The sequence below is a fragment of the Colletotrichum jinshuiense genome, chromosome 1, assembly GCF_051148585.1.
Source record: "Colletotrichum jinshuiense chromosome 1, complete sequence".
NCBI lineage: Eukaryota > Fungi > Ascomycota > Sordariomycetes > Glomerellales > Glomerellaceae > Colletotrichum > Colletotrichum jinshuiense.
Genome location: NC_139302.1, coordinates 6105284 through 6132505, shown reverse-complemented (window position 1 = coordinate 6132505; position 27222 = coordinate 6105284). Strand labels below are relative to the sequence as shown.

General features: G+C 47.3%; 10 protein-coding genes across 10 annotated transcripts; 5 read left to right on the top strand and 5 right to left on the bottom strand.

The window, feature by feature from the left end:
- Nucleotides 1–101: 101 nt before the first annotated feature.
- On the top strand, nucleotides 102–2058 carry EsH8_I_001611 (flavin-containing monooxygenase; the record flags this gene model as incomplete). Its single annotated transcript, XM_083269024.1, has 3 exons — nucleotides 102–407; nucleotides 497–1230; nucleotides 1287–2058. The coding sequence occupies 3 exons, from the start codon at nucleotides 102–104 to the stop codon at nucleotides 2056–2058; spliced, it is 1812 nt and encodes a 603-aa protein (XP_083119462.1).
- Nucleotides 2059–3046: 988 nt separating this feature from the next.
- EsH8_I_001610 (uncharacterized protein) lies at nucleotides 3047–3823 on the bottom strand (the record flags this gene model as incomplete). The annotated part of the gene is made up of 1 exon (XM_083269023.1): nucleotides 3047–3823. One exon carries the CDS (start codon nucleotides 3821–3823, stop codon nucleotides 3047–3049), a length of 777 nt encoding a protein of 258 aa, XP_083119461.1.
- A 4358-nt stretch (nucleotides 3824–8181) lies between these two features.
- On the top strand, nucleotides 8182–9353 carry EsH8_I_001609 (uncharacterized protein; the record flags this gene model as incomplete). Its single annotated transcript, XM_083269022.1, has 4 exons — nucleotides 8182–8286; nucleotides 8372–8598; nucleotides 8657–9006; nucleotides 9100–9353. The coding sequence occupies 4 exons, from the start codon at nucleotides 8182–8184 to the stop codon at nucleotides 9351–9353; spliced, it is 936 nt and encodes a 311-aa protein (XP_083119460.1).
- A 1046-nt stretch (nucleotides 9354–10399) lies between these two features.
- On the bottom strand, nucleotides 10400–11107 carry EsH8_I_001608 (uncharacterized protein; the record flags this gene model as incomplete). The annotated part of the gene is made up of 1 exon (XM_083269021.1): nucleotides 10400–11107. One exon carries the CDS (start codon nucleotides 11105–11107, stop codon nucleotides 10400–10402), a length of 708 nt encoding a protein of 235 aa, XP_083119459.1.
- Nucleotides 11108–12036: 929 nt separating this feature from the next.
- Nucleotides 12037–13014, bottom strand: EsH8_I_001607 (3-hydroxyacyl-CoA dehydrogenase family protein; the record flags this gene model as incomplete). The annotated part of the gene is made up of 1 exon (XM_083269020.1): nucleotides 12037–13014. The coding sequence occupies one exon, from the start codon at nucleotides 13012–13014 to the stop codon at nucleotides 12037–12039; it is 978 nt and encodes a 325-aa protein (XP_083119458.1).
- Nucleotides 13015–14093: 1079 nt separating this feature from the next.
- On the top strand, nucleotides 14094–15824 carry EsH8_I_001606 (CoA-transferase family III domain-containing protein; the record flags this gene model as incomplete). The annotated part of the gene is made up of 1 exon (XM_083269019.1): nucleotides 14094–15824. The coding sequence occupies one exon, from the start codon at nucleotides 14094–14096 to the stop codon at nucleotides 15822–15824; it is 1731 nt and encodes a 576-aa protein (XP_083119457.1).
- An 815-nt stretch (nucleotides 15825–16639) lies between these two features.
- EsH8_I_001605 (uncharacterized protein) lies at nucleotides 16640–18934 on the bottom strand (the record flags this gene model as incomplete). Its single annotated transcript, XM_083269018.1, has 12 exons — nucleotides 16640–16814; nucleotides 16884–16958; nucleotides 17021–17213; nucleotides 17271–17333; nucleotides 17386–17483; nucleotides 17552–17676; nucleotides 17921–18034; nucleotides 18097–18143; nucleotides 18209–18225; nucleotides 18288–18362; nucleotides 18425–18451; nucleotides 18876–18934. 12 exons carry the CDS (start codon nucleotides 18932–18934, stop codon nucleotides 16640–16642), a joined length of 1068 nt encoding a protein of 355 aa, XP_083119456.1.
- Nucleotides 18935–19877: 943 nt separating this feature from the next.
- Nucleotides 19878–21309, top strand: EsH8_I_001604 (uncharacterized protein; the record flags this gene model as incomplete). The annotated part of the gene is made up of 4 exons (XM_083269017.1): nucleotides 19878–20082; nucleotides 20194–20453; nucleotides 20758–21162; nucleotides 21229–21309. The coding sequence occupies 4 exons, from the start codon at nucleotides 19878–19880 to the stop codon at nucleotides 21307–21309; spliced, it is 951 nt and encodes a 316-aa protein (XP_083119455.1).
- A 936-nt stretch (nucleotides 21310–22245) lies between these two features.
- EsH8_I_001603 (uncharacterized protein) lies at nucleotides 22246–25277 on the top strand (the record flags this gene model as incomplete). The annotated part of the gene is made up of 4 exons (XM_083269016.1): nucleotides 22246–23204; nucleotides 24596–24863; nucleotides 24921–24986; nucleotides 25098–25277. 4 exons carry the CDS (start codon nucleotides 22246–22248, stop codon nucleotides 25275–25277), a joined length of 1473 nt encoding a protein of 490 aa, XP_083119454.1.
- Nucleotides 25278–25805: 528 nt separating this feature from the next.
- On the bottom strand, nucleotides 25806–26978 carry EsH8_I_001602 (transcription factor domain-containing protein; the record flags this gene model as incomplete). The annotated part of the gene is made up of 4 exons (XM_083269015.1): nucleotides 25806–25853; nucleotides 25909–26539; nucleotides 26596–26729; nucleotides 26841–26978. 4 exons carry the CDS (start codon nucleotides 26976–26978, stop codon nucleotides 25806–25808), a joined length of 951 nt encoding a protein of 316 aa, XP_083119453.1.
- Nucleotides 26979–27222: the final 244 nt, after the last annotated feature.

The window sequence follows — 27222 nt, the reverse complement described above, 5'->3', positions numbered from 1 at the left end:
TTGTACTGGACTTCATTCATGCTAATACATCTTTCCTTCTGGTTCCTTTCCAGAACAGCCTCTCTTCTCCATCCCGTGGGTCAAAAAACGCGGCGGCCAATATGGACGCCTACACAAAATTCGCCACTGACGGTTATGCCACTAATGGCGTTCCGCGTAACCCCGAATATGAGATCCCGGACATTGTGCTGCGCGCTCCCTCGACGCGAAAGCTCCGCATCTTGAGCATCGGCGCTGGAGTCACCGGAATCATGAATGCATACTACATTCAGAAGCAGATGCGGAATGTTGAACACGTCATCTATGACAAGAACGAGGACCTCGGCGGAGTTTGGTTCGAGAATCGTTACCCCGGATGTGCATGTGACGTCCCTAGTCATGCATATACTTTGCCATTCGCACTGAATGTGAGTATCCTTCACTGGAATTCAGTGCTTAAAGCGAGAAGAAACGTCAAAATGAACAAGATCATACGCATCTTACACATTGTCTGTAGCCCGACTGGCCTAGATTTTACTCGTCTGGCTCCGACATCTGGGCCTACCTGAAAAAGGTCTGCGATGTTTTCGACCTTGGGAAGTACATGCACTTCAATCACCGAATTATCGGCTGTTATTGGCAACAAGACACTGGGGAATGGCTCGTCAAGCTTAGGCAGACGCTGCCCGACGGTTCTACTCGCGACTTTGAGGATTTTTGCACTGTGCTCCTGCACGGCACTGGCCTGCTGAACAACTTCCAGCTGCCCAATATCAAAGGTCTGGACACGTTTAAGGGCAGGGTCATGCATACAGCTGGATGGCCTAATGATTACAGCGCCGACCAGTGGAAATTGGACCGCGTTGCCGTCATCGGATCCGGCGCCTCGAGTATCCAGGTTGTCCCGGCCATGCAGCCACATGTCAAGCATATGAACATATTTGTGCGTACGGGGGTATGGTTTGTCAACATACCGTCCAAATACGGGCAGGACCATGCATATACGACAGCCGAGATGGAGAATTTTAAGAAAGACCCGGCGGCACTGGTTGCCCACGCCAAAGAAATAGAGAATGGACTCGGCGGCTTCTTCCCCCTCATGTTCAAGGGCTCGACGGCCCAGGCTCACGCCCGGAAGCAGATAACGGAACGAATGTCCGGTTTTATTAAGAGTGAGAGATTACTAAAGGGCTTCATGCCGACCTGGAGTGTAGGTTGTAAACGACCTAACCCAGGCGATCCTTTTATGCGGTTTGATGCGCCCAACTCTTCTTATCCTCGCACTATTTGGCTAATCCACTTATTAGTGCTATTCAAGAGCCTAACGTGTCAGTGCACTTTACGCCCGCCGTTGAAGTTACCCCCACAAAAGTTGTTGGCGCCGACGGCACCGAATGCGAAGTTGATGCCATTATCTGCGCTACAGGATTCGACGTCTCATATCGTCCACGGTTTCCCGTTGTTGGGCAGAACGGCGTTGATCTTGCAGCGAAATGGAAGGATTCTCCTGAGGGCTACATGGGAATAGCCATCCCGGGCTTTCCTAACTTCTTCACGTTCCAAGGCCCCAACTCCCCGGTGCAGAATGGCTCGTCTCTCGGTTCCATGTGGCACGTTACTCAGTACGTCATTCAGATGATGACCAAGATCCAGACAGAGAACATCTGCGGTGTGGCGCCCAGACAGGACGTCACGGATGAGTTCAACGCCCATTGCCAGGAGTGGGCGCGGCATACGGTATGGTCGGAGGATTGCGGGGGATGGTACAAGCATTCTAAGACGGGAAGAGTGAACTCCATCTGGCCGGGAAGTGCCTTGCATTACATGGACACAATCAGGTTACCAAGATACGAAGATTATGATATTACCTATCTTGGGCCGTGTAAGAAAAACCGATTTGCATATCTCGGTATGGGCGCGGCTAGAGCGACGGTAGAAAAGGGGGACCAGAGCCCGTATCTAGCCATTGACAACATAGATCCACGGTGGTTAAAGTCAATTGGAATAGATGCAGAGAAAGTTCTAGAGAACAGATTAGAAACAGCAAAGGAAATTTGGCGCAAAGAGGCAGAGGTGTAAATACGAGGGCAGACATGGGAAGGAACTAGGCTATACTATATCTCGGGCACGGATTATATACTCTAAGCGCGTAAATTGTAGCATACTCAACCACACAAGCAGTCTATACCAATAGCAACACCGATAAATTCGGTATCCTTTTGCTGCGTACCGCCGCTAAGGACTGTACCATCATGTCCTTTGGCCTCACCTGTATTAGGGGCGCGCCACGAAGTCCGATTACAGTGGAATACGCGCGTTCCCAGCGGTCGCCTTCAATTGTGGTTTTTGGCCGTTGCCAGTGTTATAACAAGGAGAATGGTCGTCAGGGTTGGCGTGATCGTAAACGGCATCGCCAGCATCGTTTAGAATGGCAATAGGGGCCACCAATGGCCTCATAGCTTCTGATTGACCAGACGAGTTGGAGAAGCGTAGGCAGCGGAGAAGCCGGCCAAGTGCCCAAGGAAAATGCTGTAGACGGAGGAAGGCCCATGGCGATGATGATGTTGTAATAAGAAAGCTTGAGGGTTGCGGCTTTCGGATGAGTGAAGATCATAGAGTTTCTGTAGGTAATGTTTTTCTTCCTATGGTTTGGTAGAAAGGTTTTGCATTTGTGTTGAGCGTTAGAAACTCGGTGGTCGTTGCGGCCCCAGTTTGCTAGGCATCCACGAAACCAACAAACTGATGACATGATACCGGGCTACTGCTTAACTCATTGACCATAGTTCCATTCATTCCTATAAAGCTAAGGGTAACAGTTCCCAAAGAGAAAAGAAAAATAAGGCCAACACTAAAGACTAACAGTGCTGTAAACCTTAGTGGAGTCGTGCTGATCACCAGACGGGTCTCTTGCATCGAGGTGAGATGCGACTAAAGGAATGCTTCCCCACGCCCAACTTGAAAAGATCCCACTTGCGACGAGGCTCGGCGGGAGAACTGGATATTGAAATCTTGAATGTATCTTAGTTTCGTCTTGTACCGATGAACCCCGCTTCCTAACATAAACACTCTACCACAGAATAACAGTGCCGTCATAGTTCTGAAAAGTACCACTCACTGCTCTGGATGCGGCAGTAATGATCTTCATCATCGAAGAGACGCTAGTTTCGACGCTCAAGGGACCTAAATCAGCCAGTTTTAAAGTCGAAGGCCCAGCGGCAACTGCTGAAGCGGCGAGTTCGGTATCAACCAGACCAGGTTGGAACACAAAGCTTGTCAACCATGGCTCTTCGTAGTGTAGACGGCGTATGAACCAGTTCAGAGCCGCCTTGCTGCCACCATAGGGGCTCTGCGTTGGCGGGTACTCGGCGAAGGCGTCCATCGACCCAATGGATCCAATGATGGATGAAATACCAATAAATATAGGGTTTCCCGTCTTGCTCAACTTTAGCAGCTCCGCTGTAGCTTGGAAAAGAGCGACAGGGCCAATAGTATTGACGAGGAGGTGTTGGTTTATATTTTCAATAGACGTGTTGCGGACGGTGGTACCATCAATGGCAATGCCAGCATTGGCTATGACGATGTCTAGTGAGCCGATATTGTACTCCTTCTGGATCTGAGCTACCCTTTCTGTAGCTTCATCGGGATGGGAAGAATCGAGCTTGAAGATGATAAGCTGAGAATTCTTTGCTTTGGGGAGATCATGGAGAGCCTTCGAAGTCAAGTGCGTGGGGTCTCGGACGGCGGCGATGACGGTAGTGGATGGACGGGCAAGAAAAGCATGTACGAAGCCTCTCCCAATGCCTCGGTTTCCACCGGTAATGAGAACAGTACTTGGTGCACTCATTTTGTAATAGATAGACAACAGGTTTGCAGTCAAATGATGAACCGCACCATTTGTCCGGCTGTGGGTGCTTAGCTTAATATTGCACAAGGCTTTCTTAAATTCCAGTGCGTTCCGCATGCCTACATGGAATCATATACATTTCACGGAATCTTAGTTATGTCCATTTATCGGATGAACTTGACATGATTTGTCATGTCACAACTATTTTGCCGGGTTCTCCGTCACTCGGCCGGACATCGAATGGCAAATATTTGCTCATTGGCTTTAAGCGTAAGAAATGAAATGCATGTGGTTACAAATGCAAAAGCGTTGGTATAAAAATTTGTTTATTACTGATCTCGCATGGTAAGGTTCCTCGAGCCTGCCGTTTACCCCAGAATAACTTCTGTGGACTCGGGCTAACGCTTCGCCCGATTTTGGATTAGTGATCCGGGACAAGAAAGTTGCCTTTCATACCGCTCCGACACTGACCGCTAAGGGGAATTTGTAGATTAGAGGTTAATACGACTCGTTCCATTCTTAAGCAGGCTTTGTAAGATCATGGCCGCGATGATACCAGGTGCGCCGACAGGAGTAGCGAGCCCCGAGAAACTTTAGGCATAAACAACGTATCGTAAGCATAAAACATTTTATGCTGAAAACCCCGATCTCTTTAAACGCAATGGGAAGCTTCTATGTGCTATTGAGCATCTACTACAAACTGCTCTATAATGCGCGTAACACTTAACTTAACTGCCTGCTTGTCTTGAATAGCACCCCTGTTTCGTAACTTGTCCAGTCCTTCGACGATGTTTTCACAGCTTTCTCTCTGCTCGTAATGATTTCAGAATACGTACCCTCTTTACCTCTAGCAGCATTGAGTAGTCCGAACTAAAGTCTTCGATTCGATACGTGGGCTTTGAATTTTAGTGAGCTACCTAGGCTGGCGTGACATGCGTCTCATACCTCATTGGTGCAAGGTCAAAGATTATTGTTCCCTGGGTGTAAAAAAAAAAAAATTCTGTCAGCCTTTTATCAATTAATGATGCATGACCGCAATCGGGCATGGCACTGAGTATAATGGAGCGGTACATGATAACAAAGAGCAAACTGCCCTAAAGCTAACACAGTAGAACTAGCAGATATTTCGAGCCGTGCTCGTACACGGAGTCGGCACGACCTTCCCACCGACTCTAAATAGACTTTCCCTCGACACCCAAGATATTGTTCACTAAACACCAAATCCGACTCCGAGCTATGGTCCAAGCTCACTCAGCCCGTCACTCACCAAAACGTGATGAAGTCGAAAGAAATTCCAGATAATTTCAGGACGTGGTATTATTAATCCCTTATCAGGTTACACCAATCTAATTTTCCTTCAAGACTTCAAAAGCCATGATCGTCCCAGCCTCCGGTTAAGAATTTTCACCTCCCATTACACGTTAACTTTTCCATTTACATTACAGCCTTTTACTCCAGAAAACACAAAATGTCGGAAGTACCTCGACGATCTGTTCTAGTTACAGGGTTTGTCAAACCAGCCCAATAATATGCCCAGCTAACAGTACATTATCAGATGCTCACAAGGAAGTGCTGGGAATGCGCTAGCCTTGGAATTTGCGCAGAAAGGTTACCGCGTCTTTGCAACTGCTAGATCCCTCAAGACACTAGCCAATTTGCAAGAAAAGGGCATCGAGGTTCTCACATTAGACGTAACAAACCCGGAGAGTATTATTGCACTGAAAACTGAAATATCCAATCGCACCGGAGGCTCATTGGACATGCTGTTCAACAATGCTGGCACTTGTAAACTCCTCCCCAGAAGCTACCGAAATCCGAAAAGACTGCATTTGTTTTCTAATTATTTTTTCATAGTATACGAAGCCCCTGCTATAGAAGCAGATCCTTCCAGAGTCCGAGCTCTTTTCGATACCAACGTTTTTGGGCTTATGGAGATGGTCAGCGCTTTTGCGCCACTTCTTCTCGCGTCGGTAACCCCAAACAGCAAACCAACAATTATCAACGTTGCATCTGTGTTGGCACGACTTCCAAATCCTTTCGCTTCCGCGTACAACGCAAGCAAGGCGGCGGTGGCTTCTTACTCTGATACTCTGCGGCTTGAGCTTCAACCATTGGGGGTAAGGGTTGTGACGCTGTACATGGGAGAAGTATCTACGCCGTTGATGGCCGTTGAGAATATTAGGTTTGGACCCGACAGTATTTATGCTGAGGTTGAAGATGCCGTAAAGTCGAGGACAACCACACACCTTGAGAAGACCATGTCACCAGCAGAGTTCGCCAGGCAGGTGGTAAGTGAACTAGTGGGTGGTTACAAACCATACCTCTGGAAGGGTACAAATGCATTTACTGTTTGGCTTCTAAACGCTATTGGCCCGAGAACTATCTTCGACAGCATACTCATTAAGGGGGCTGGCTTAGATGGTGAAGAGGCCCAAACACGCATATTCAAGCGAGGGCAGGTCGCTGCGAAGCAAGGGAAGTAAAGGAGGGGACTGAGTTCATGTTCGAAGGCAATGGATTGTTACAATTTTGCTTCTTTCAGGTTCGGGAGTTTTATGTGTCTGAAATTATGTCCTTTACAATTCCAATTAAATTTAATACTTCTCGTCTCCACCCACTTATGGGGAAAATCAACACGGATCTAAAACCCATATTGCCAGTCCGAAACATAATTCATGTAATATATACGCTGGGCTTGACAGTTTAAACCCCAATTGTATTTAAATCATGCCATTATAGATTTCAAACGTAATTTGAATAGAAGTTCCTGGCTACATCTCTGCCGTCTACTTTTTCTGGTGCCAGCCCTCGTACAATACATCCCTTACCGTCCGAGCCTTGATATCGGGAAACACCTGATTCAAAGTCTTTCTTGGCTGCAAATTAAAAAGTCCTTCCTCAAACCAAAGTCCAAAAGTGGCGGCAAGCGCCTGGAGTTGATCCTTGGGCATCGCCACATATAGTGAAGGGTGGGACGGCAGCTCGGTAATCTTGCCAGACGAAAGAAGGGCCGTTGAATCGTGAGTTACTTCGAATGCTTCGCCTGAAGTATGCGATAAGTGTCAGTTCAGAATATTCTGATGAAGGCTAGAAACCAAAGATTTATCTGTTTTGTTACCTTTCACTTCTTCTGCAATTTGAATAAATTCATTCCAAGTCACATTCTCGCCAATAACGTAGCTCTCCCTGTCCCATACTGAAAGATCGAGGCTAGCTGCAACGTACTTTGCAATATCCAAAGTGTGAGTGAATGTGATAGGAGTATCCCCTATACCGGGAACAGCTGCTTTGTTGTGCTCGATATCCACGACAATTATATTTTGAGCCTGATACGTCTTCACACGGGGATACCCCCAATAATCAAGAAAATAGCCCACGTAGAATAAAGTATACTCGAGCGAAGAACCCTCGAGAGCCTCGACTGCATCGAGCTTGGACTGGCCTATCTGCATTTGTCTCTTGCCTACTTGTCTGGAAAGGGCGATTTCGTAAGCTTGTGTGGTAAAATAAGCAGCAAACGATGGGATGGTAGTGACGCGGAGGGATCAGCTTACGCTCTGGAATAAGGAATGCCCCAGACGCTAGGTATGAAACGCCTGGTATATAAAGAAGCCTCGGCGGCACGTATCAGATTAACTTGTGGGGTGCCGTCGGAAGTCACAAACAAAGTCGAGATCACGGTATCGACGTGATGGTCGTTTAAAATCTTTTCTAGAGAGCCAACATCGCTGTAGTCAACAGCGATGACCTGCATCCCAGTTTCAACTTCGAGGCTGGGATTTTTCTGTGATGATCAGTTTGCAGCCAAGTTGATCACAAGATAGGCTGTTTAACACACCGATCTGCTCAGTATTTTGACGTCATATTCATCTTTAAGCTTCACCGCTTCTGCGATGGCTCGGCCGATGCCGCGGGTGCCTCCTGCAACGGCGATAGTGATCATTACAAGAGTTTTGTTTCGTAAGCCCAGTTGCCGGTATTCAAGATAAACCGATATCTTAAAACGGGTATTTAAACGCTTTTATATCAAACATAGGATGTAGTGGAGAATAATAATCTATCCGACGGACGGCGTAATAATCGATCCGGCTTCTCCATCGCAAGGGTCCCAGTGTCTTGTAAGGCGTTATTCTGACCCCTTTTTGTTGTAAGCAGCTCAAAGACGGCCAAAATTCGGTCGAAATGCATTGACTTGGCTGAGTAATTCATTTACATGGAAAATCTATTCTTTACATATATTCATGCCTAGTCCATTTAAATGTTAAAGTAGTTGATGAAAACGAACATTGCAGTGGAGTATCCTTTTACCGATTGCACAATTGACTTTCAATGTCCGTTAAATAACTAAACGCTCCACCATGGTCAACGTAGCGATTGCAGGAGGCACTGGAGGTGTCGGACGCAGCATAGTCGATGCTCTCAAAGACGACCCGAGGCACAACACTATCATTCTATCCCGCAAGGTCCGCAACTCTATCCATTAAATCTGCCAAACATGTTTCTTCGCACAAACATCAAAACTAACATCAAAATAACGTAAACACTCAGAGCCCTACAGGAGTTGATTTTGGTGTTCCTGTTGTAATTGTGGACTATAACGGCAACGATCTGCATACCGTTTTAGAAAAGTATGAGATTAGTACTGTGATTTCAGCCCTTGCCCTCCATATTATTGGCGTAGGACAATCGCAAATCAATCTCATCCAAGCAGCCGATAGAAGCAAGTCTACCAAGCGGTTTATTAGCAGCAGCTGGGCCGTCCGGCCTTCGACCACGTATGTCACGATTGCATCCTGCTTCTACACAATTACAAGCTGATAATACTTTTGGAAGCTATTTTGACCTTCTACCACATGGATTTCAACATATTCAATCATACAACGAGCTGGAGAAAACAAATCTGGAGTGGACATCTTTCAATGTCGGATGGTTCCTCGAATACTACGGCATGCCACACGTTGAGACCTACATGCAGCAGACAACGTTTGTAGTTGACATGGCCAATAGGCACGCTTCCATCCCAGGAGACGGCAAACAGATGATGACCTTTACTTACACCAAAGACGTCGCCAAATATGTGGTGGAAGCGCTTGGTCTTCGAGTATGGGATCGCACCACCTACGTGATTGGTGACAAAATGACTTGGGAGGAGTTCGTAAAGATAGCCGAAGAGGCTCGAGGAGGTAGGCCCGCACATGACATTAATTTGATTGAGTCTCAGTCAAATTTCTTATCCACCAATAAGTATTACAGCTAACCATTGCATTTATACATAGGAGAGAAGTTCAAAGTCACCTATGACAGCGTAAGGAAACTCAAGGCTGGCGAAATTACGGAACTTCCAGGTCAGATTTCGGCATATTCGTATTTTCCTAAGAAATGGGCACAGAGACTCTACTCAGTCTTTGGCTTCTGGGTGACGGAGGGTGTTTTTGATTTCCCGGAGGACAAGGCACTGAACAAGCACTTTCCACTCATTGAGGTAACCAAAGTCAAAGACATGTTGCAAGCGGCATGGAAAGGTCAGTAGCACCAGTTTGCCAAATTTGATTGCATTTCCAACAGCTTTCATACCATTAAGGATAAACATATGCCATTGGTTTTCAGTTCGTCTCGATGAGACAAGTAAACACATGTGTTTTTTTTTTTTGCTTTTGGCGACTAATTTATCATGCCTAAAATTACTTGATTCAACACAGATCTTTCAGTGTGTAGGGACAGCCGCCTATCGTTCTCGCGTTGTTTGAAACAGGTATCGTACCTAGATCAATTCATCATAAGATCACGGTTGTGTTCTGTAGATTTCTCTTTACGTTACTGATCATCAAAATATGTCAACTATTCTTGAGATTTTATGTCAGCCTATAAACCTTGTACAACAAGCACGATTAAACTTAATTCCGTATTAAAGTGCATACATACAAAGAAGCAAAGTAGCGTCAACTGACATGTCAAGAACAACAAACAAAATTTGATGACTCTCCACACTTCAACATGTAAATGGATGGCATCGGTGCTGGACTGACAAATGTTCACTATGTTGCTTTCTTCTGCGCAGAACAATATGCTCTACCTACTTCATCCTGCACTGTCTTGGTTGGTTTCTTTCATTCCTTCCTGTTTAGAGATTCCGAAGTCTAGGTATACACCTAGACCCCATCCTACTTACCATTTATATAACTCGGCTACAGACGCCAGAGATTGCGGGTTTGTGGTCGTAAATATAGCGTGGTTGCATCTATACCCCTCATTACGTTTAAGACATCAAAATAACTTAGATCACAAGCTCAAAGCCATGAACCCGAAATCGATAGCGGTTACAGAGAAAAGGACATGTTATGAGACAGTGAACACTCTACCCTGAGTCGTCGATAACATGCAATACTAGCTTGGCTACGTTCTTTTTTGTCAACGGTTTTGAACCAACAGGATTTCGACATAATTCCTTTGGTCAGTGAAATTATCTTCATCGACAGTGCGAGCTCTGTTCATTGATGAGAACGATGTAGCAAATAGTTTATAAGCTGTTTATTATAGTTCATATTATTTCTGTATCTTCGGTATCTTCGGCATCATTCATGCCCATGCAATACCAGTAATATCTCCCAGCTCTGCGAACAATACTTTCTTCTCTCTGGTCTTCACATCAATGGCATAGACGCCACCTGCCAGATCCGTAACATAAACCACACCCGCATTCTCATCCAGTGATAGTCCAATCGTCTCATGTAGCCTAATTGCCAGCGTCTGTTGTTTTCCACCAGTGCTAACAACCGCCCGGTTCAGTGTGTTTCCTGATGGTGGGTCTCCGCGGTCTGTCCAGTACAATGTGCCGCTTTTCTCGTCCATTTCGAGGTCAATAGGCTCGGGTAGCTTATCAAAGACAACTTCGATATGCCTATCAATGTCTCCACGATGTGACTGAATAGGTGCGCGGAAGATGCGTCCTTGGTTGCCTTTTGATGGTCCTTTCTGGGTCCAGTAGAAGAAACCGCGCTGTTCGTCCACTGCAATACCAACACACCATTTCCGTTGATCCAATCTGTCATCTTCTGTGTTCCCAGTTGAAATCAAAGTTTCCAGCTGAGAACCATCAAGATTTGCCCGCATGACCTTCATGCCCTCCCGATCGCACCAATATAGTTTTCTGCTCTCTTTTGCGATGGTAATCTGCTTTGGCGTGAATACTCCGACGGTGCCCGCTGGCACAATAGTCGTTCTATCGGATCCATCAAGGTTGGCACGCTCAATGGAGCCGCTGTCGGATTTGAAACTGGAGCCCATATTGGTCCAGTACATGTGGCCTTTTCCATGATCGATAGTTATTCCGTCGGGGAGGGTCGTAATGTTGTCGATTATTGTTCGAAGATCGCTACCATCGGTAAGGCATGACACGATGCGCCCACGACGCGTTTGACAAGGGTGGGATAAGTCCGTATCTAGGATATAGAGCCGCTGTTGTGCTTGGGATCCCATGGTGTCTGCTTTGTCTCGAATTGATTGTAACAATAAGGGTTTCTTGGGTCTATGGCCTGCATCTTAGCGATCACGGCTAGCGAGCCTCTCCCTTTTATTATATCCAGCTGTCATTGTCAGGTATTGCGCCACGTACGGGTCCAGGCTTCAGACCCGTTTCGCAGCCAGGAAGAAATTTTCACACGATAATTCCGGGAGGCATTTCATGAGTCGGTCCGCTACCGGCCGTTCAAATGTCGGTAGCTTCTGCCACGCATGATGTCGGTATTTCGCACTTCGGTCTTCGTGACAACCGATTGAGAGGTCCACCGTTGTGTCATTTGTGCGGAATGGCTTATTCCCGGACGGAAATAATTCCGCGATTTTGTCGCCCATCGAGACCTGGCCGTGGATCCCGGTGGAAACGTCATCCGTTTCCTGTGTCCAAATGGCACTACCACCCCGTCTGAACGGAAGCTTGGACATCTTCTAGGTACAGGACCCTACGTAGATCTGTAACTGTAATTCCAATAATCGTCACAGCATCATACACTTCCTCTTATGCAAGGCTTGGTAGCTTCAGTACACTCCATCATTCCGATATCATATTCTAGGTCGTGTAATTTGTGCGATAACGGGTCAAGGCGCACATGCTATGGATGTGAATTATAGCGACATTGGATCACACCATTTAAACATTATGACAGTTACATTACTTCAAAATAAATTCATTATCGCTATGAAATAATTAATTACCATTAAGTCCTAGGTGCACTTTTAGAGGCTTCCGCGAACCCGTCCCATTCCTTTCGAACATTGAGCAATCTCACAAGCTCTTCGTCTCGCTGCCTTGCCAACTGCCTGTACTCTCTGTCCCCAACTGCTTGCATTGTGCCCGACACCCACTTTTGCTTCAACTCATCGGTTACTTCAGGATCTTTGGGTGCATACCAAGACATTAGCGGTTCCAACAAATGGTCCGCCATGTACTTGACACCTCCCTGACCACCGCCCAAGTGGAACAATAGACTCGGGCCCATGACGCCCCACCGCAATCCCGGGCCGTAACTCATAGCTTTGTCGATATCCTCCACATCGGCCACGTCCTCCTGCAGGAGATACATGACCTCCCTCATCAATGCACCCTGAAGACGATTGGCAACATGGCCAACGACTTCTTTCTTCACGTGCACTGCCTTTTTTCCCATCCTTTCGTAGAAGCCCATTGTGGTACTAATAGTGGCTGCAGAGGTCTGTTTGCCAGCAACCACCTCAACCAGCGGGATGAGATGTGGAGGATTAAAAGGATGGCCGACAACGCAGCGGCCAGGGTTGCTAGATGCGTCCATGCCTTCTTGGATACTTGAGCAAGTCAGGCCGCTGCTGCTTGTCGCGATGATCGTGTTCGAGCGAACAACGGCAGCAATGTCGTTGAACAGCTTCCGCTTAAAATCGAGTTTTTCCGGTCCATTTTCTTGAACAAAGTCTGCATCTTTCAGAGCCTTGGACATATCGGTAGTGAAGATGATATCTGACACTTGGGCTGCAGCGTTCTTGATCAAGCCCAGGGAAGAAAGGACGGGCAGCGCATCGGTGACAAGGTTGCGGAGAAAAGTTTCGGCCTCAGGGTTGATATCAAAGGCTGTTACTGTGATGCCTTGAGCGAGAAATAGGGCGGCCCACGAGGCGCCGATTGAGCCGCAGCCAATGATGGTAACTTTTTGGATATCGGACATGGCTCAGGATATGTGTTTATGGTAGAGATAAAGTGCTGTTCTTGACCAGTTTGTTGGAGTTCATTCAATGAAATGAAATATATCGTTAAGGTATGCAACCAAAATTTTAATAAAAATATAAGCTCCCAGGTTGAGGGTTTGCGGACATATATATATGCAGATGTACTATCAGTAGTATTCGCAGGCTTCTCAGTCATGCAGTAGTTCAAGTATGGAGATTTCAAGTACGGAATGGCAAAAACTCGCACAATTTGGTCGATGACCCGGCCCGCCGGAGCCTCCGAAGTGGAAGGGAAAAGTAGGCACTCGGCTGCCGGGCCTATCAAGCTCTCCTGAACGTCGAACCCCCGAGGGACCCACAGTCCCAGCAATGCCGACACGTCCATGTCGGAATGAGGCCATTTAGTGGAGAGAAGGTGATAATTCCGCACGCGGAAAGGAAGTGGCGGGTCCACGACTCATGCGCTAACTCCAGATCCCCAAATCTTGGCTCTTCCGGCCCCACCGACGGACCTTCCAGAAAACTTCTTTCATCTTAGTCCCCTGAGGTTGCTGAGATATGGTAACTTTGCTGTCAGTTTCGGTCGACGTCATATGTTTCCTCCGACATGTAACATCCCTACGAAGCCATTTTCTTGTTGTTTCTCACAGACGCCGGCTTCTCGCGTCGATTTTTGTCCCGGTGTGGATCTTTGCGCAAAACCCCATCCATTCCCATGACCGCTCTCTTAGGCCCGATTCACGTCATCTCCTCCGTAACTGGGACCCACACCATCGGTCGTCGCGCCGCTTGTTCCCGCGATGGGCGCAGGGTTCATTTTCTCCGACAACGGCTGCCGCAAGGCCTCATTCCAGCTTTCATCGTTCACCGAGATATCTTCGTTTTTACTCCGTATCCACCTTAAATTAAGACAAGTGTTCGGACGTCACTCCCTACTCCGCCCATGAGGGTTCTCAGCATATAAGCCGAGTGGCCCAGCTCCTCTGTCCGGATCGAATACCATTACAGCTTTACGCATCGAGCAGAATCTCTCAATCGGCTTTTCTATACTTCTCCATTTATTATCAAACAACACACTATGGCATCTGACAAGATTCCTGATGTCTACGGACCGGGCACCTTTACCGATAAGAGCTTCACACCAGTGCCGGAAGACACTCAACGCATATTCCGACTGATCGCAAGTCAAACACCGGGATTTACACAAGATGATCGCGTTCTTTCCAAAGTCAACTTCACCGGAGAGTCCTACCCCGTCATCCCTGGCCCCATCAAGGCCGTCTCAGTCGCAGCTGCTCTCCACGCAATGACTGGCGTGCTTGCCGATGAAATCCTTGCTATTCGTGGAGTCCAGAACGACGAGCGCCAGATCAATGTCAACACCACACAAGCGGCCATTTGGTTCGGCTGCATAGCGACTGCATTCCTGGATGGGGTCGATGTTGTCGACATGGTCAAGCAAGGCAAGCTTAAGGGACTTCTGCCCGACTGGGAGCAAGGCTGGACCGACACTGCCCTGAAGTACCGTGCAACTGGGCTGTACCCTACAAACAACCCGGAGGTATGGTACTCCCTCCACGGCAGCATGAACGCCGACCCGGTTTTGCGCTCCATCGGCGTGGACCCTTCCACTTCTATCAAGTCCAATGATGAGGCTGCAGCACACATTGCCAAGCACACCGCAAAGCTTAGCCCAGAGAAGATGGAGATGACAAACCTCCTGAACGGATTTTGCGGCAGCATCTGCTTCACACCCCAACAGTGGCGCGAGTCTGAGATGGGTCGTTCTCTTGGAAGACATCCCTTGGTCAACGTCAAGAAGCAAGAACAAACAATTCCTACACCGCCTGTTTCCTTCCCGCCCCTGAACCCCAATGACAAACGTCCTCTGGCGGGCGTTAAAGTCGTTGAGATGACTCGCGTCATCGCTGGTCCGGAGATCGGAACCATTCTGGCAGCCTATGGAGCAGATGTAATCCGCGTCAACCCTCCTCATCTGCCCGACATCAACATTATGCAGCTCACTCTCAACGCTGGCAAGCGAACTATCGCTATTGACCTCCGCAAGGAGACTGACGCCGCCTTGCTGAAGTCTCTGGTCTCCGAGTGCGATGTATTCATTCAAGGTTTCCGCATCAACAAAATGCCCAAGTTTGGTCTCGGATTGAACGACCTCTTGAAGATGGCTGGCGAGCGTGGCCGAGGCATTGTGTACGTCAGCGAGAACTGCTACGGTCCTGATGGATACTATGCAGAGCGACCTGGTTGGCAACAAATTGCCGATGCTGCTGCTGGATCTGCCTATGTCACAGGAAGGTCACTGAAACTGCCTAACAACGAGGCTGTGCTTCCTAGCTTGCCAATTTCGGACATGTCGACTGGTGTTCTTGGTGCAGTTGGCGCAATGCTGGGTCTGAAGAGACGTGCCGTTGAGGGAGGAAGCTATTTCTCTCACGCGAGTCTGGTGGGCGTCAATGCCTATGCACTCACCGAAGAGATTGGTCTCTACCCCGAGAGCACAGTAGAGGAGTGCAAGCAACGCTTCCAGTGGGGTGAAATGAGAGGAGCACACCATGTGCTTGACCTGCTGGTTACCGTTTGGAACGGATGGAAGAGGGTCCTTGGTGACTACCTGAAGCCCGAGAGCGAATGGTACCAGAGCTTTGATGCCAGCGCATTCGACAAGAAGCGGCTGAGCATTTTAAGGCCAGTTGTAAAATTCGAGGGGGAGAAGGACACCACCCCTGAGTGGAAGACACCAAGTGTGCCTTACGGATATGAGAAGGCGGAGTCTGTGAAGTTCCTTTGAATGTATCATATTTCATCATCTTAAAAAAATTAAATTAATTCTCGTTTTAATCTCGCAATCTCACAGTGCTTAGTTTCTGGGACTGTAGTCATTGTGTATTATGGCCCCAAAGCCTTTCATGGCCTGGTCTAGCATAGCAGCAGCAACTTCGTCAACGCCAATATTACGCAAAGAAGCCACCAAATTCAGCGCAAAACTGCTGGTTACTTTCAGCACGTCGTTGAGAGCGACAACAAATCCCGACTTGAATATGTAAGTTTAAGTTTGGGCCTTGTGCATTGTGTATTCGTTTATCAAGCATGTATTGCAAATTTTCTGATTTATTTCCAATATGAAACGGCCACGGGTAGCATATTTGAGACCTACGTCTGCGAGATTGAGGGAGGTGGGATGGAAACTGGTCTGGCCGCACCCGGCCTTCATGCTACTGAAGTAAACTTTGATCCGTTCCATCACAATACATCATGTAAAAGCTTGCCTGAACTCTCCAAGATAAGAGGCTCAGGTCGTAGCCCTACTGATTTTGTAGAAAAGCTACAGCAGTTACCCATGCAGGCCTAAGACAGCCAGCCAGCGACGGAACATATGTACGATAGAAGGTTATATAACAACAAGCGGTTTTAATCACTTTAACTCTCCTGATCTACATCCGTTCTAGTCGACGACAGGGAGAAAGTAGCTCCACTGAGGATGATTAGCTTATATGTTCTTTAATTTGGCGAACAAAATGTTTCCACCAACCTTGTTACGTTGAATCTGTGGTGGTGTAAACCAAAGACTTTAGCGTTGTCTTTTCGGTTTCGACTTTTGAGATTCTAACCAGAACTGATCGGATCGGTTTCTGAGTCCACTGTTTTCTTTTCCTCACGTTTGTGTTGGATATAGGCGAGGGTAAGAGCAGCGATGGCATAGAGGAAAGACATTCCAGCCGCGCCCCAATTGCCACCAGTGACAACGGGCTGATCAACCGTCTTGAAAGCAAAAAGGGGCCTGTTTAAATCCATTAGTATTTATTTGGGCCCGTAAGGTGATCATTCTTGGAACCGGGCTGAGACTTACACAACAGCAATGGTTGTCCAGGCACACACGTTTAACCCAGCACTAGCAAATGATCTTGTAAGTGGATCACCAGAACTACACAATTTCCTTGTCAGTCTCGACATGCGTGAAACGCAGTCAGAAATATTTAGACTCACAGAGTATCTTGAGTCCAGGACCAAAACATGGTGTTGGCAGCAAATGCCCAGTTAGTGTTGTAGTATAGAAACCACCTGAAGGCCTTGTGCTCGGGAAATACGGGCGTCGCGGCTAGTAGGATGCAAACGATGCCGGTAACAAAACCACCAACTACAAGCAATGGCCAGCGACGACCCTTAAGCCAAGTGTCACCTAATAGCCAGGTTAGTTAAGTACAGTGTTATTAGGTCTTATTCGAATCAAGCTCACTAGACCATGCAAATATTAGAGTAAGAATGACCGTGACACCACCAAGAGGAGTAGTGTAGTTGTCTGTCATTAAGGTCAGCGATATTGAATATTGTAGTAAGGATCGCAAGCTGACTTATTTGCGGGACTGTGTAAGATCCCGGCTTGATAGTGTTCCAAGCTTTAAACCAGAACGACATAGAGTCGGAAGGCAGGTGCGCAACTGAGTTGCATCTGATTTGGCATGGTCAGCCTCAGAAATTATTCCAATCACATGCAACGCTTTTAAATGATATACTTACACAGATATCAACCATAGCAGATAGATATCCGGCGTGGTGATGCAGCGCTTCGCTTGGGCCCATGTGAACGCCCCCTGTCGGATGCGGCCTTCTTTCGGGTTACGATCTCGTGCCATCTCAATTTCCTGCATTAGAAGATGTTAGCTATAAAAGCTAATGGCATGCATGTGAACGCTCATGGTGGTGATGACTGAACCTACCGCTTCGGTGAATAGAAACCCCGCTTGTTGTCTAGCTGGTACATCAGGGTAGAGAAAAAATTGCGGAATGATGATTCCAATGGATATTACTGTGTCGATTATGAAAAGCTGTAATTACGTATTAGTTGTAGCCATATTGTATCCAGGTGCTGCCAGCAGCGCAACTTACCCATCTCCAACCTGAAAAGCCATGGACACCATTCAGCCCTGAGTAAGCCGCGGCTTGAAGATATGAACTGAACATGGGACCTATAGACGTTGCGCAGTTCATGATGGCGATTCTCTAGGCACGGTTTTATCAGTCTCTTTCTCGTGAGTTCGCTTGGCTCACAAATGTGGACTTACTCGTGCAAGCTCACGCTTCTGGTACCAACCACCGCACAGGTAAATGACTATCACGTATTAGTAACTATTACCCAGTGCTTCTTCGTCAACCAACACCTCCCGGAAAGCATACTCGAAGACCAATGGCCACTAAGGTTAGAAGTTAGAGTGAGCTGTGAGAAATTTCAACAAGCCTGAGTATGGGGACTTACGTCTCAAAGAGACCTAGCAAGAACCGCATTACATACATCTGCAAGGGTGTGTGCATGAAAGCTTGACCAAAGGTGCTGTCAAAATTCAATGTTAGAGACCTAGTTGATTGACATTTGCAATAGATCTAACGCCATACCAAATGGTCCATGCAGTTTCCATGAGTCTAGAATTGTTTTCTTAGTCTTGGAACATATGCATCAAAGGCTTAGGGGGTTTCCAAGCATACGGGAGAAAGTATCGAGGAGTCGAACGTGTAAGAGCAATGCTCACCGGCCAAAGCCCAATGATCTGTGCACACTTAGTCCCTGGCTTAGAGGCAAAATGAAGTCGACTATAATAGGCCATCGCTCGGCTTCTCTAAGCTTACATTTGCGACACTATAAGCGGTGTTTGCATAATTCAACTCCTGCAAAGATTTTGTCAACGGAGATCTTTGCCAACCAGGCAATTAAAGACCAAGGACAACCTACGTTTCCATATAAAGACATCTCTTCTTTCATTCCCGACACAAAAGCAGTGTTCAAGTTGGACCTGAATCGTCAAGGTGGTTAGGCATCTCCCGGTTGTAGTTTAGGTCATGTGCTTACCTGTCAATATACTTGATGAATGTACCAAGGCAACCAAACGTTAAAAGAGTAATGTCCATCTGTCAGATTTAGTGCATGCACTCTTAGTTCAATCTGTGAAATGCCAGCTACCTTGAAAATTAGCCTTCTTTCTTCAGGGGACTTATCCCAGGAATCCCAAAAGAAATGCCGCCATGTCGTCTTCCTCTCTTCTCCATTGACAGCAAACACATGTATAGTGTCTTCATTAGTCTTGGGAGGAACGTCGTCGTTCAACGTCACGGGTGCCATTGATTTGATTGGTTTCTCGATCAAAACATCTGATAAGGTACAATTTATACTTAAACTTAAAATCCTGCTAAGTACTCTAGATCAAGATATAGTTGCCACCTTATATCCAAGAGGAAATGTCCTCTCCGAGGTTCGGTCTGGATTTCTCTGCAAACTTGCCCCATATCGCGGGTAATCACCGACCGGCATCCCACATAGGTACACTGCAAGTCCAACGCCTAGGGTAGTACTTGGATTCTCGATAAGCGGAGAATCTTCCAATTGGACTTGACAAAAAGCCCGTTCCTTATCAATCTCAATTGATGATGTGATACATGTTGGTAGAGCGATGGACCATGTCATAATTCTTTGAAAAATTGCATCATCGGCAATGCAAGGAATTTGGGGATGATTTGCCGACGCACAGGACAACGTCGCCATGTTATGTTCCGAGTGGTCGGATAAACATTGAGGCTGCCGACGTTGCGTAAAGGTTCCATAATCAGGCGATGGTGCCATAAAGGATTCAATGTGGTGCGACCCCAGCGCTGGCTGACAAACTTGGTGAGCAAGTGCCTGTCTGTTACCGGTATCGGGCAGGTTCGCATTTACTCGCTGAAGTGAGAGAGAACTTGGCAATTGAATAGTGTCTTTTATATAGGCGAGCTATCTGAAGTAGTTTTGTGTAATGCCTAATCCTTTGTGGTATAATTCACTTTCAGACCCAAGACAATACAGACAGGAGATCAAACAATGGGAACATTCGCGGATGAGATCAGCGGACCGGAGACACGGGTGGAGGCTTTCGACATCCCTGGCAACCGAAGTGTCCACGGCCAACCATTTCCGCTCGGGATCCGAGTCAAGGATGGCAAGTCGTTCAAAGACATTGACGAGGTCGTTGTCCACTTGAAGGAGTTAAACAAGACGAACGTCTTTGACAAAGCTCTTACAAACCGTAAGCCGCACCATATATCTAGGTCCACATATATAAAACCTGGCGACTTGGAGTGACTGATAAGTTTAGATGGTGCGATACTGTTTCGTGGGTTTCCACTGAAAACTGCAGATGACTTCGGCAAATTTGTCCATGCCTTTGGTCTGCCTAATTTGCACCGCGAAATTGGCCTTTCCGGCAAGCGAACGACTATCACGGAGACTGTCAAGACAGCGAATGAGGAGCCCCCCACCGTCCGTTTCTATTTTCATAACGAGTATGGAAGATCAGCAAATTTTCCTGGTGTTCTATTCTTTTTCTCCGAGAAAGTTCCCGAGCAAGGTATGCAGCGTACAGGGCCTTTCGAGGACGTAACGGGCAATATCTTAACCGTGAGGCTCACATCCAACAGGAGGGCAAACACCATTGCTGTCGTCGCTTGAGCTTTATGACAGACTTCAAAATGAGCTTCCAGACTTTATCAACGATTTGAAGATAAAAGGTATGCATTGTCGCAAACTGCGCTGCTCATTATACTCGTGACTCACTATAAGCCCAGGGGTTATTGGTCGCCAACATTATCCCTCGAAAGAAGATCCCAACTGGAAGAAAACTGGTTGGAATTGGAAGGGAAGTTTCAGGATAATCAAGACTTGACGAGCCCATGATTGCATCGTGCTCTAACACATACCACAGGACTCATATGGTATCGAAATTGTGGATGGCGATTCCCTCGGTGTTCAGCGATCCAAGGTTGAAAGGTTTCTCGCCGAACGCCTCCATGTGGAGGGAGAGTGGCAAACTGATGGCTCTCTTTTCGTTCTATCCAAGGTTCCTGCTGTACGTCGGATAGCCTCGACAAACAAACCGACATTCTTCAACGGCCTGGCAGGCGTTTTTGGCCGCACCCGCGACCAGCAAGCCCTTGAACCACCGCACCGAGGCCCAGATGGGAGATATCATCTACCGACAACATATGGAGATGGTAGCGAGATTCCACGAGAGTACCTCGAGCGGCTTCTAGAGATTAACGAGGAAATCAAGTTCCTAGTCCCATGGCAGGAAGGCGATGTTGCACTGTTGGACAATTACACAGTTCAGGTGAGAAAGAATTGAATGCATTCGGTGTAGCAGTGTATGAATGAGCCGCTAACGTTGATTAAACAGCACGCACGGTCCCCTTGGGTTGGTGAGAGATCGCTTTTGGTCAGTCTTTGGGATGGCCATGAGAAGTTTATACAGATCTAGGGCTTTTATGCGTGTAGCAGGATTACTTGGCATCAAATCTGCCTTCTTCAAATTTTGTCCGACGTCAGCTATGTCGTCAGCTTCATAAATGGTCGACGACTCGTTACTGGGTGTTGGTTTGCACTAGCAACTACTCTAAAAACGAATTCAGTTTGAAATATAAGATGCCAAAGCCCTGGTGTTGGGACTGTTTGTAAATTAGCTCAAACTAAAAGCGTCATTGCACTCCTTTCTTTTAGTGTAATGATTTCAGTCAATTGCTTATTTCGACGTGGCCACTTGTAACTTGCTCGAGTGATGCCTGATTTGAAAAAGTAATGGTTTTCTTCTTCGACAAATGCAAGTTTAAGAATGGGGTGGGGGTTCAGCTCAGTAAGCTCCCCCAATTGGCTAGGTTACGGTTAAGCCTTCGCTAAGCTTTGCAAGGGTAGCGAACAGGGGTCGGCTGGTATCATGTGGTCGCCGCGATGTCCACGGTGACAGTTGGCGAACAGGTTTCCGAACGTTAGACACGAGCGCGTCGTCAGGGGCTTAAGGCACCATTAATCTGTCCCTGCCTTGCTCGATGTTATGTTCGCTGGCATGAAGCATGCATTCCTCCGTACTAGGCTGGTGCGAATCTGCCTTGCAGTTGGCTGTCTATCCGCCTTGCACGAGGCCCTTACCCGTTTTGATGCGGCTGAGGAACGCCCATCAGTTCATATTGGGAAGCTAGGCCAATCTCAGAATGCGAGGTGCTGCATGTTTGGGTAGCTCTGCTTCACGCGTGCCATATCGATGCGGCTGACAAGAAGCCACTTTTTTCCTCCTGCGTTTTTTGATAAGAGTCGATGAATAAAACTAGGCTGCCGCCGCAAAGCCCAGCCTGAACATCACACTCTCCTCATTCCATCTAGCCATCCCCAATCCCACGTCCAAACTGAACCTAGCCTTAATATGCCCTTCGATTTCAAGGCCTACGATGCGAAATGCAATGGCCTTACGCCCGAAGAACTGCAGCGGGAATGGGAACATTACACACGTCTCATTTCTGGTGCTTCCACTTCGACCGCCATCTCCGGCATAGCTGTCCCATTCACCCTCGGAGTATCCACTATTGGAGTTGCAATGGCTGCACCTGCGATTCATAACGCGCGCAAGAAGCGTGAAATCATTGAAAGGCATCTTCAAAAACACGGTGTGACGCATACCACCCGCAAACGTGATGTGCTGGGGAGCATGGCCGTTAGCGGAACCATCGGGGTCGTGACACTGGGAGTTGGTTCTATGGGTGCCGATGCCATAGCCACTGCTGGAGCTGAACATGGTATCTCTGCCATCGTCGAAAACGACACAGCCATCAAGGTCGTCACACATGCTGCCCTTGACGGGGTGGGATTGGGGATCGAACACACCCACACAAATCATTTAAAGAAGAAGGATGCGTTTAAGGCTTTCCAAGCCGCAGGCGTCTTTCAAGCCATCAAGGATGAGAAAGCATTGCAACGAGAATACTACTCTCAGCAGCAGTTACAGCAACCATCTCAAGCCAATTCCCAATATCCACCACCATATCAACCAGCTCCTCAGGACAAGTCAGCCCTCTCAGCTCAATTTCTTCCGTCCAACCCGCATCTGCATCCATCAGCTTCTATGCCGGCAAACAATCCAGGCTATCAGTACGAGAAGCAGACCTATCATCCGGTGGCAACAACCCAGCACCAGGTACATCAGCAACACCAACAACAGCAGCAACAGCAACAGCAACAGCAGCAACAGCAGCAACAGCAGCAACAGCAGCAACAGCAGCAACAGCAGCAACAGCAGCAACAATATCAGCAACACCAACAGCATCAAAGCCTGAGTCAGCAACAAAGTCTAAGCCAGCAGACTCTTCAGAATCAACTGCCGCAACAGTCAGCTCAGAAACCCTCACAAGAGCCGCAGGTCTATATTTCTCAACCAACCCATTACACTAGTCAACTATCAACGCTACCGGCTACAAGTTCACAATACACAGCTCATGTACTGCCACCTCCTCCATCACGACCAACCTCGACCTACACCCCTGCCCCGCCATTACAAGCACCTCCCCCGTATGCTTACCAACAGCATGCTCACACTCCCACCCACACATACGGATATCCCCCTCCACCACCTCCACAGTCCCCATATAGCTGTGGGTCGGCGACTGTTTCCCCTCCCCCATCTTACCTTCCACCTGTGTCAAATGCTCTCCATATTCACCCAATGCAGCAGCAAATACCAGCCGAGCCCCAATATGCTTCTGTTCCTATTCCTTCGGGGTACAGCCGCACATTAAGCCATGCAGCACATGAACAAAGATCGCCTACACCAGGCCAACAATACCAACATACCCCCCAGTTATATCAGCCACAGCCACATACGCAACAACAGACCCAACAACAGTTTCACCACCCCCTGCCGACGCCCATATCCCCTCTCTCAACTGGTTCGGCTACACAAGGCGGCTCAAGCTACTTCCCAGCAGCGGCTGCTACTCAACATCAAGCTGCCTATGATCCACAAAAGTGGAATGGACATCCACAAAGACAAGATCCGTACACACCAGTTGCAACTCCTGGTACAACGTACACAACGCAAGCTCCGTCTCAAAATCAGCAGTACAGCAACGGGACGTTATCGGGTTTCCCCTCCACGAGCCAGCCATTCACAGGCTATGGAGCAGGCGCGGCTTAGAACCAATGATATCTTAGTCGTTGTTCTATTACGATATCGTAATAGGTTATGAACTTGCAACTGGTTTTTGTTACATTCGTACTGAAGCATAGTTGGCGCAGTTATGTATTCCAAATATTACTTAAGAGTATGAAAACCGCTGCTATCCATTACATCCTATCGGTATCGCATCCGATGCAACCATTAGAAATTGATTGATAGGAGAACTTAACCCCTCACAATCGGGAGCGTTTCCGGGTCCCCATAATTTTGTGCTTTCTCAGCTTGCGTCATGCGACTCCCCGCACAGCACATATCAGAACTTATTTCTTTTCGTGCGGAGGTATTGCTGCTGTAGATCCCGTTAAACCTCCGGTCCAGTTACATACATATAGCAGACAAATCTACGCATCAGATTTCGCGGGGATTTAAATAACCTGCAAAAATCATTGTTTATATCTGGTTAGTCCGGTACAGCAACAACAAGGCCCAAGTCTTTTGCCACAGCCACCTTTATCATGGCATTTAACCAGACATCACTAGAGACTTTCTACGTCTTACCTACTCCACATTCCCCTAACTCGAAATTTCCTGTTCTTGTGTACAGGAATGCGCTGGTGAACAAAACTTTGGAGGGTGCCCTGGAAGCGATCAACACCGCTGAATGGGTAAAAGGGGGGCACTGGAAAATCGCCAATGAGACCCTCGCGGCCACGCCTCACTATCACTCAACCACACACGAGGCCTACACTGTCCTACGGGGTAGTGGTACTTATATACTTGGCAAGTCTCCCTTGGACTCGGATACTGACGAGGATGGAAATCTCGTCGGAGTCAAATTTGTTGCCCGCGCTGGCGATGTTTTTGTATGGCCGGTAAGTTGGAGGTATGCGGAGACATTTTTTGAACAGTTCAATAACACGACTTCTTAGGCAGGCGTGACTCACTTTGTCACCGAAACAGAGGACGACTATGAGATTGTTGGATTTTATGCGTTGGTAAGTACCAGGATGTTACCATCAGGGTTGAGATCTAAGCCTCCTATATGACATGTTCATGGGTTGAAATGACAAAATAACAAGGTTACATGGCTCTAATTCTTTCTCTAGACTGGTTTTAACTCTGTAGATGAACCTTTCGATATGGAGTATGCTCTGGATTCAGTTGAAGAAACAAACAGGAAGCGAGAAAGATGCGAGCAAGTATCAGGTCCTGTGAATGACCCACTTCATGGCAAGGACGGACCAATGTCAAAGCTCTGGAAGAAGGACCAGCACCTTGTAGCATAAAAAATGTAATGGGTTTATAGGCACCAGCACCTGAAGAGGATGGGTCCAGGCTAAAATGGGACCAGTTTGCCTGTTAGATTGACATCGCACGGGAGCTTTTAATAAACACCTGTATCATTATAAACCAACTTCTCATATCTTCACTGTACACGAAACACGGTATGATCCGAATATTCTGAATTTACTTTGAGAGATATGGTAGTATTGCAAATACTATGTTAAAAGTTCGTTTCAATATCAAGAGTTAGGAGTCACCGTCTTCGTAAAAGTACAAGTATTTTCACGCCTTCATTACGTATACAACATACAAGATTGTAACTATGAGATAGGTGTTGCCATGATACGGTTAAAGTGCAAATTGGTTGTGGAACGTGTCTTCTTTTTGAAGTAAAACTAAGTTAGTGTTAATGGAATAGATACGTGGTCGTGTCTGAGGCGGCATAGATCCCACATTGTTCGCTTGATTGATCACGAAATCCTTATGCGTCTGAACCCGATATCCATAAATTTAAATCGAATATCTCAAATTCAGAAGAATAGATACGCATGTTGTTGTTTGATGCTTTCAGAGCAAGTCTGCCCGTAAATCAGTATCTCCACTGTTCAGCTTGGTAATCTCACTTTTACTTACGAATTCCATCCAGGGAACATTCAGATGACTGCCAGGGTTCCGTCTTCTCTCCTTCCATACCCCCTCGAGAACTTCCATCATAGCTGAGTGTCCAAATCCCGTCGAGCGTCTGATATCATCAATGCATAGGCCAGCATAGTGTATTTGATGACCCACAGACGTATCTACCGCAGCGAGAAACAATGGGAACAGTAAGCGTTTATAAAATGGCGACCCCATAGACACATTAGCGCAGGAGTCCAGTATTGCTGATACCGAGGCTTTGATTCTATCGTCTTCGCAGGGAGTTCCAAAAGTATCCGGCCAACGCATCGTTCTCAGCAGACAAGCATGCCGGTAAGCCTCTGCGAGCTGCTTCCATTCAGAGTGTGCAGTCGGATAATCCACTTTATCCAGGTCAATGCCGCGTAGGAAGCTCTCTGCATCTTCCAAAGTACTTTGAAACTGGGCTGTGGATAGCCTTCCTTCCAGATGTTGCTTGGCTGCGGCGATGACATCGCCGATGCGTTGAAATATTACGGGAGGGCACCCAACCAATGTATGAAGGCTTGCATTTCTCGCAACACATTGACGAACTTCTTCTGAGTAAGTGAGCTTTTCAGCCCCGCTGAAGCCCCTCAAAACATCAAGCCTATAGAGTTGCGTGAGCCATAGAATTCAGGAGGTGGGAATGCAGGTATTCCCCACCAAGCCAGAGCAGACAGAAAAAAGGTGCTTGCAGCAGACTGTCTTGACGCAGTTGAGGCAGCGGCGATCCTCCCGCAAAGAAATGATACTCCTGTAAGATGAACTGCATGAGAAGATATTCCCAGTTCACAAATCTAAGGAAGATTAGCTTTTTTTCTCGCAAATCGACGGGTATTCCAAGATAATTATTTCTTGAAAAGTATAGATCGGGGTCTAGAGCGGGGCAGGTCTGTCAGAGAACCTACATCATGAAGCACAAGCAGGAGGACAATAGCTAGTACAGCCTCATCTTCAGTTGTGGTCAACCCGTATACCTCTTCCTTAATAAGGAGCGAGCCCAAGGCGTTTAAAGCCGCCACTCGGTGCTGCAGAGCAGTGGCCATTTCCACATGATCGGCCCCAGACCGTGACAAGTTCATATGGCAAGCGGTCAGCCCAAGGATTGCATGGAGAACGCCGGTTTGCTGGTATGCCAGCGGCAATATGTGCAGTCGAAAAGGGTTTTCCATTTCTCCGACGACAATTGCCAAATGCAAACTTAGCTTCTTGTCGACTTGATTAAATTGTTAGAGGCAAAGGGCTTCCCATGCAAGAGAGAACAGGTCCGAGCAACTCGACTTACAGTAA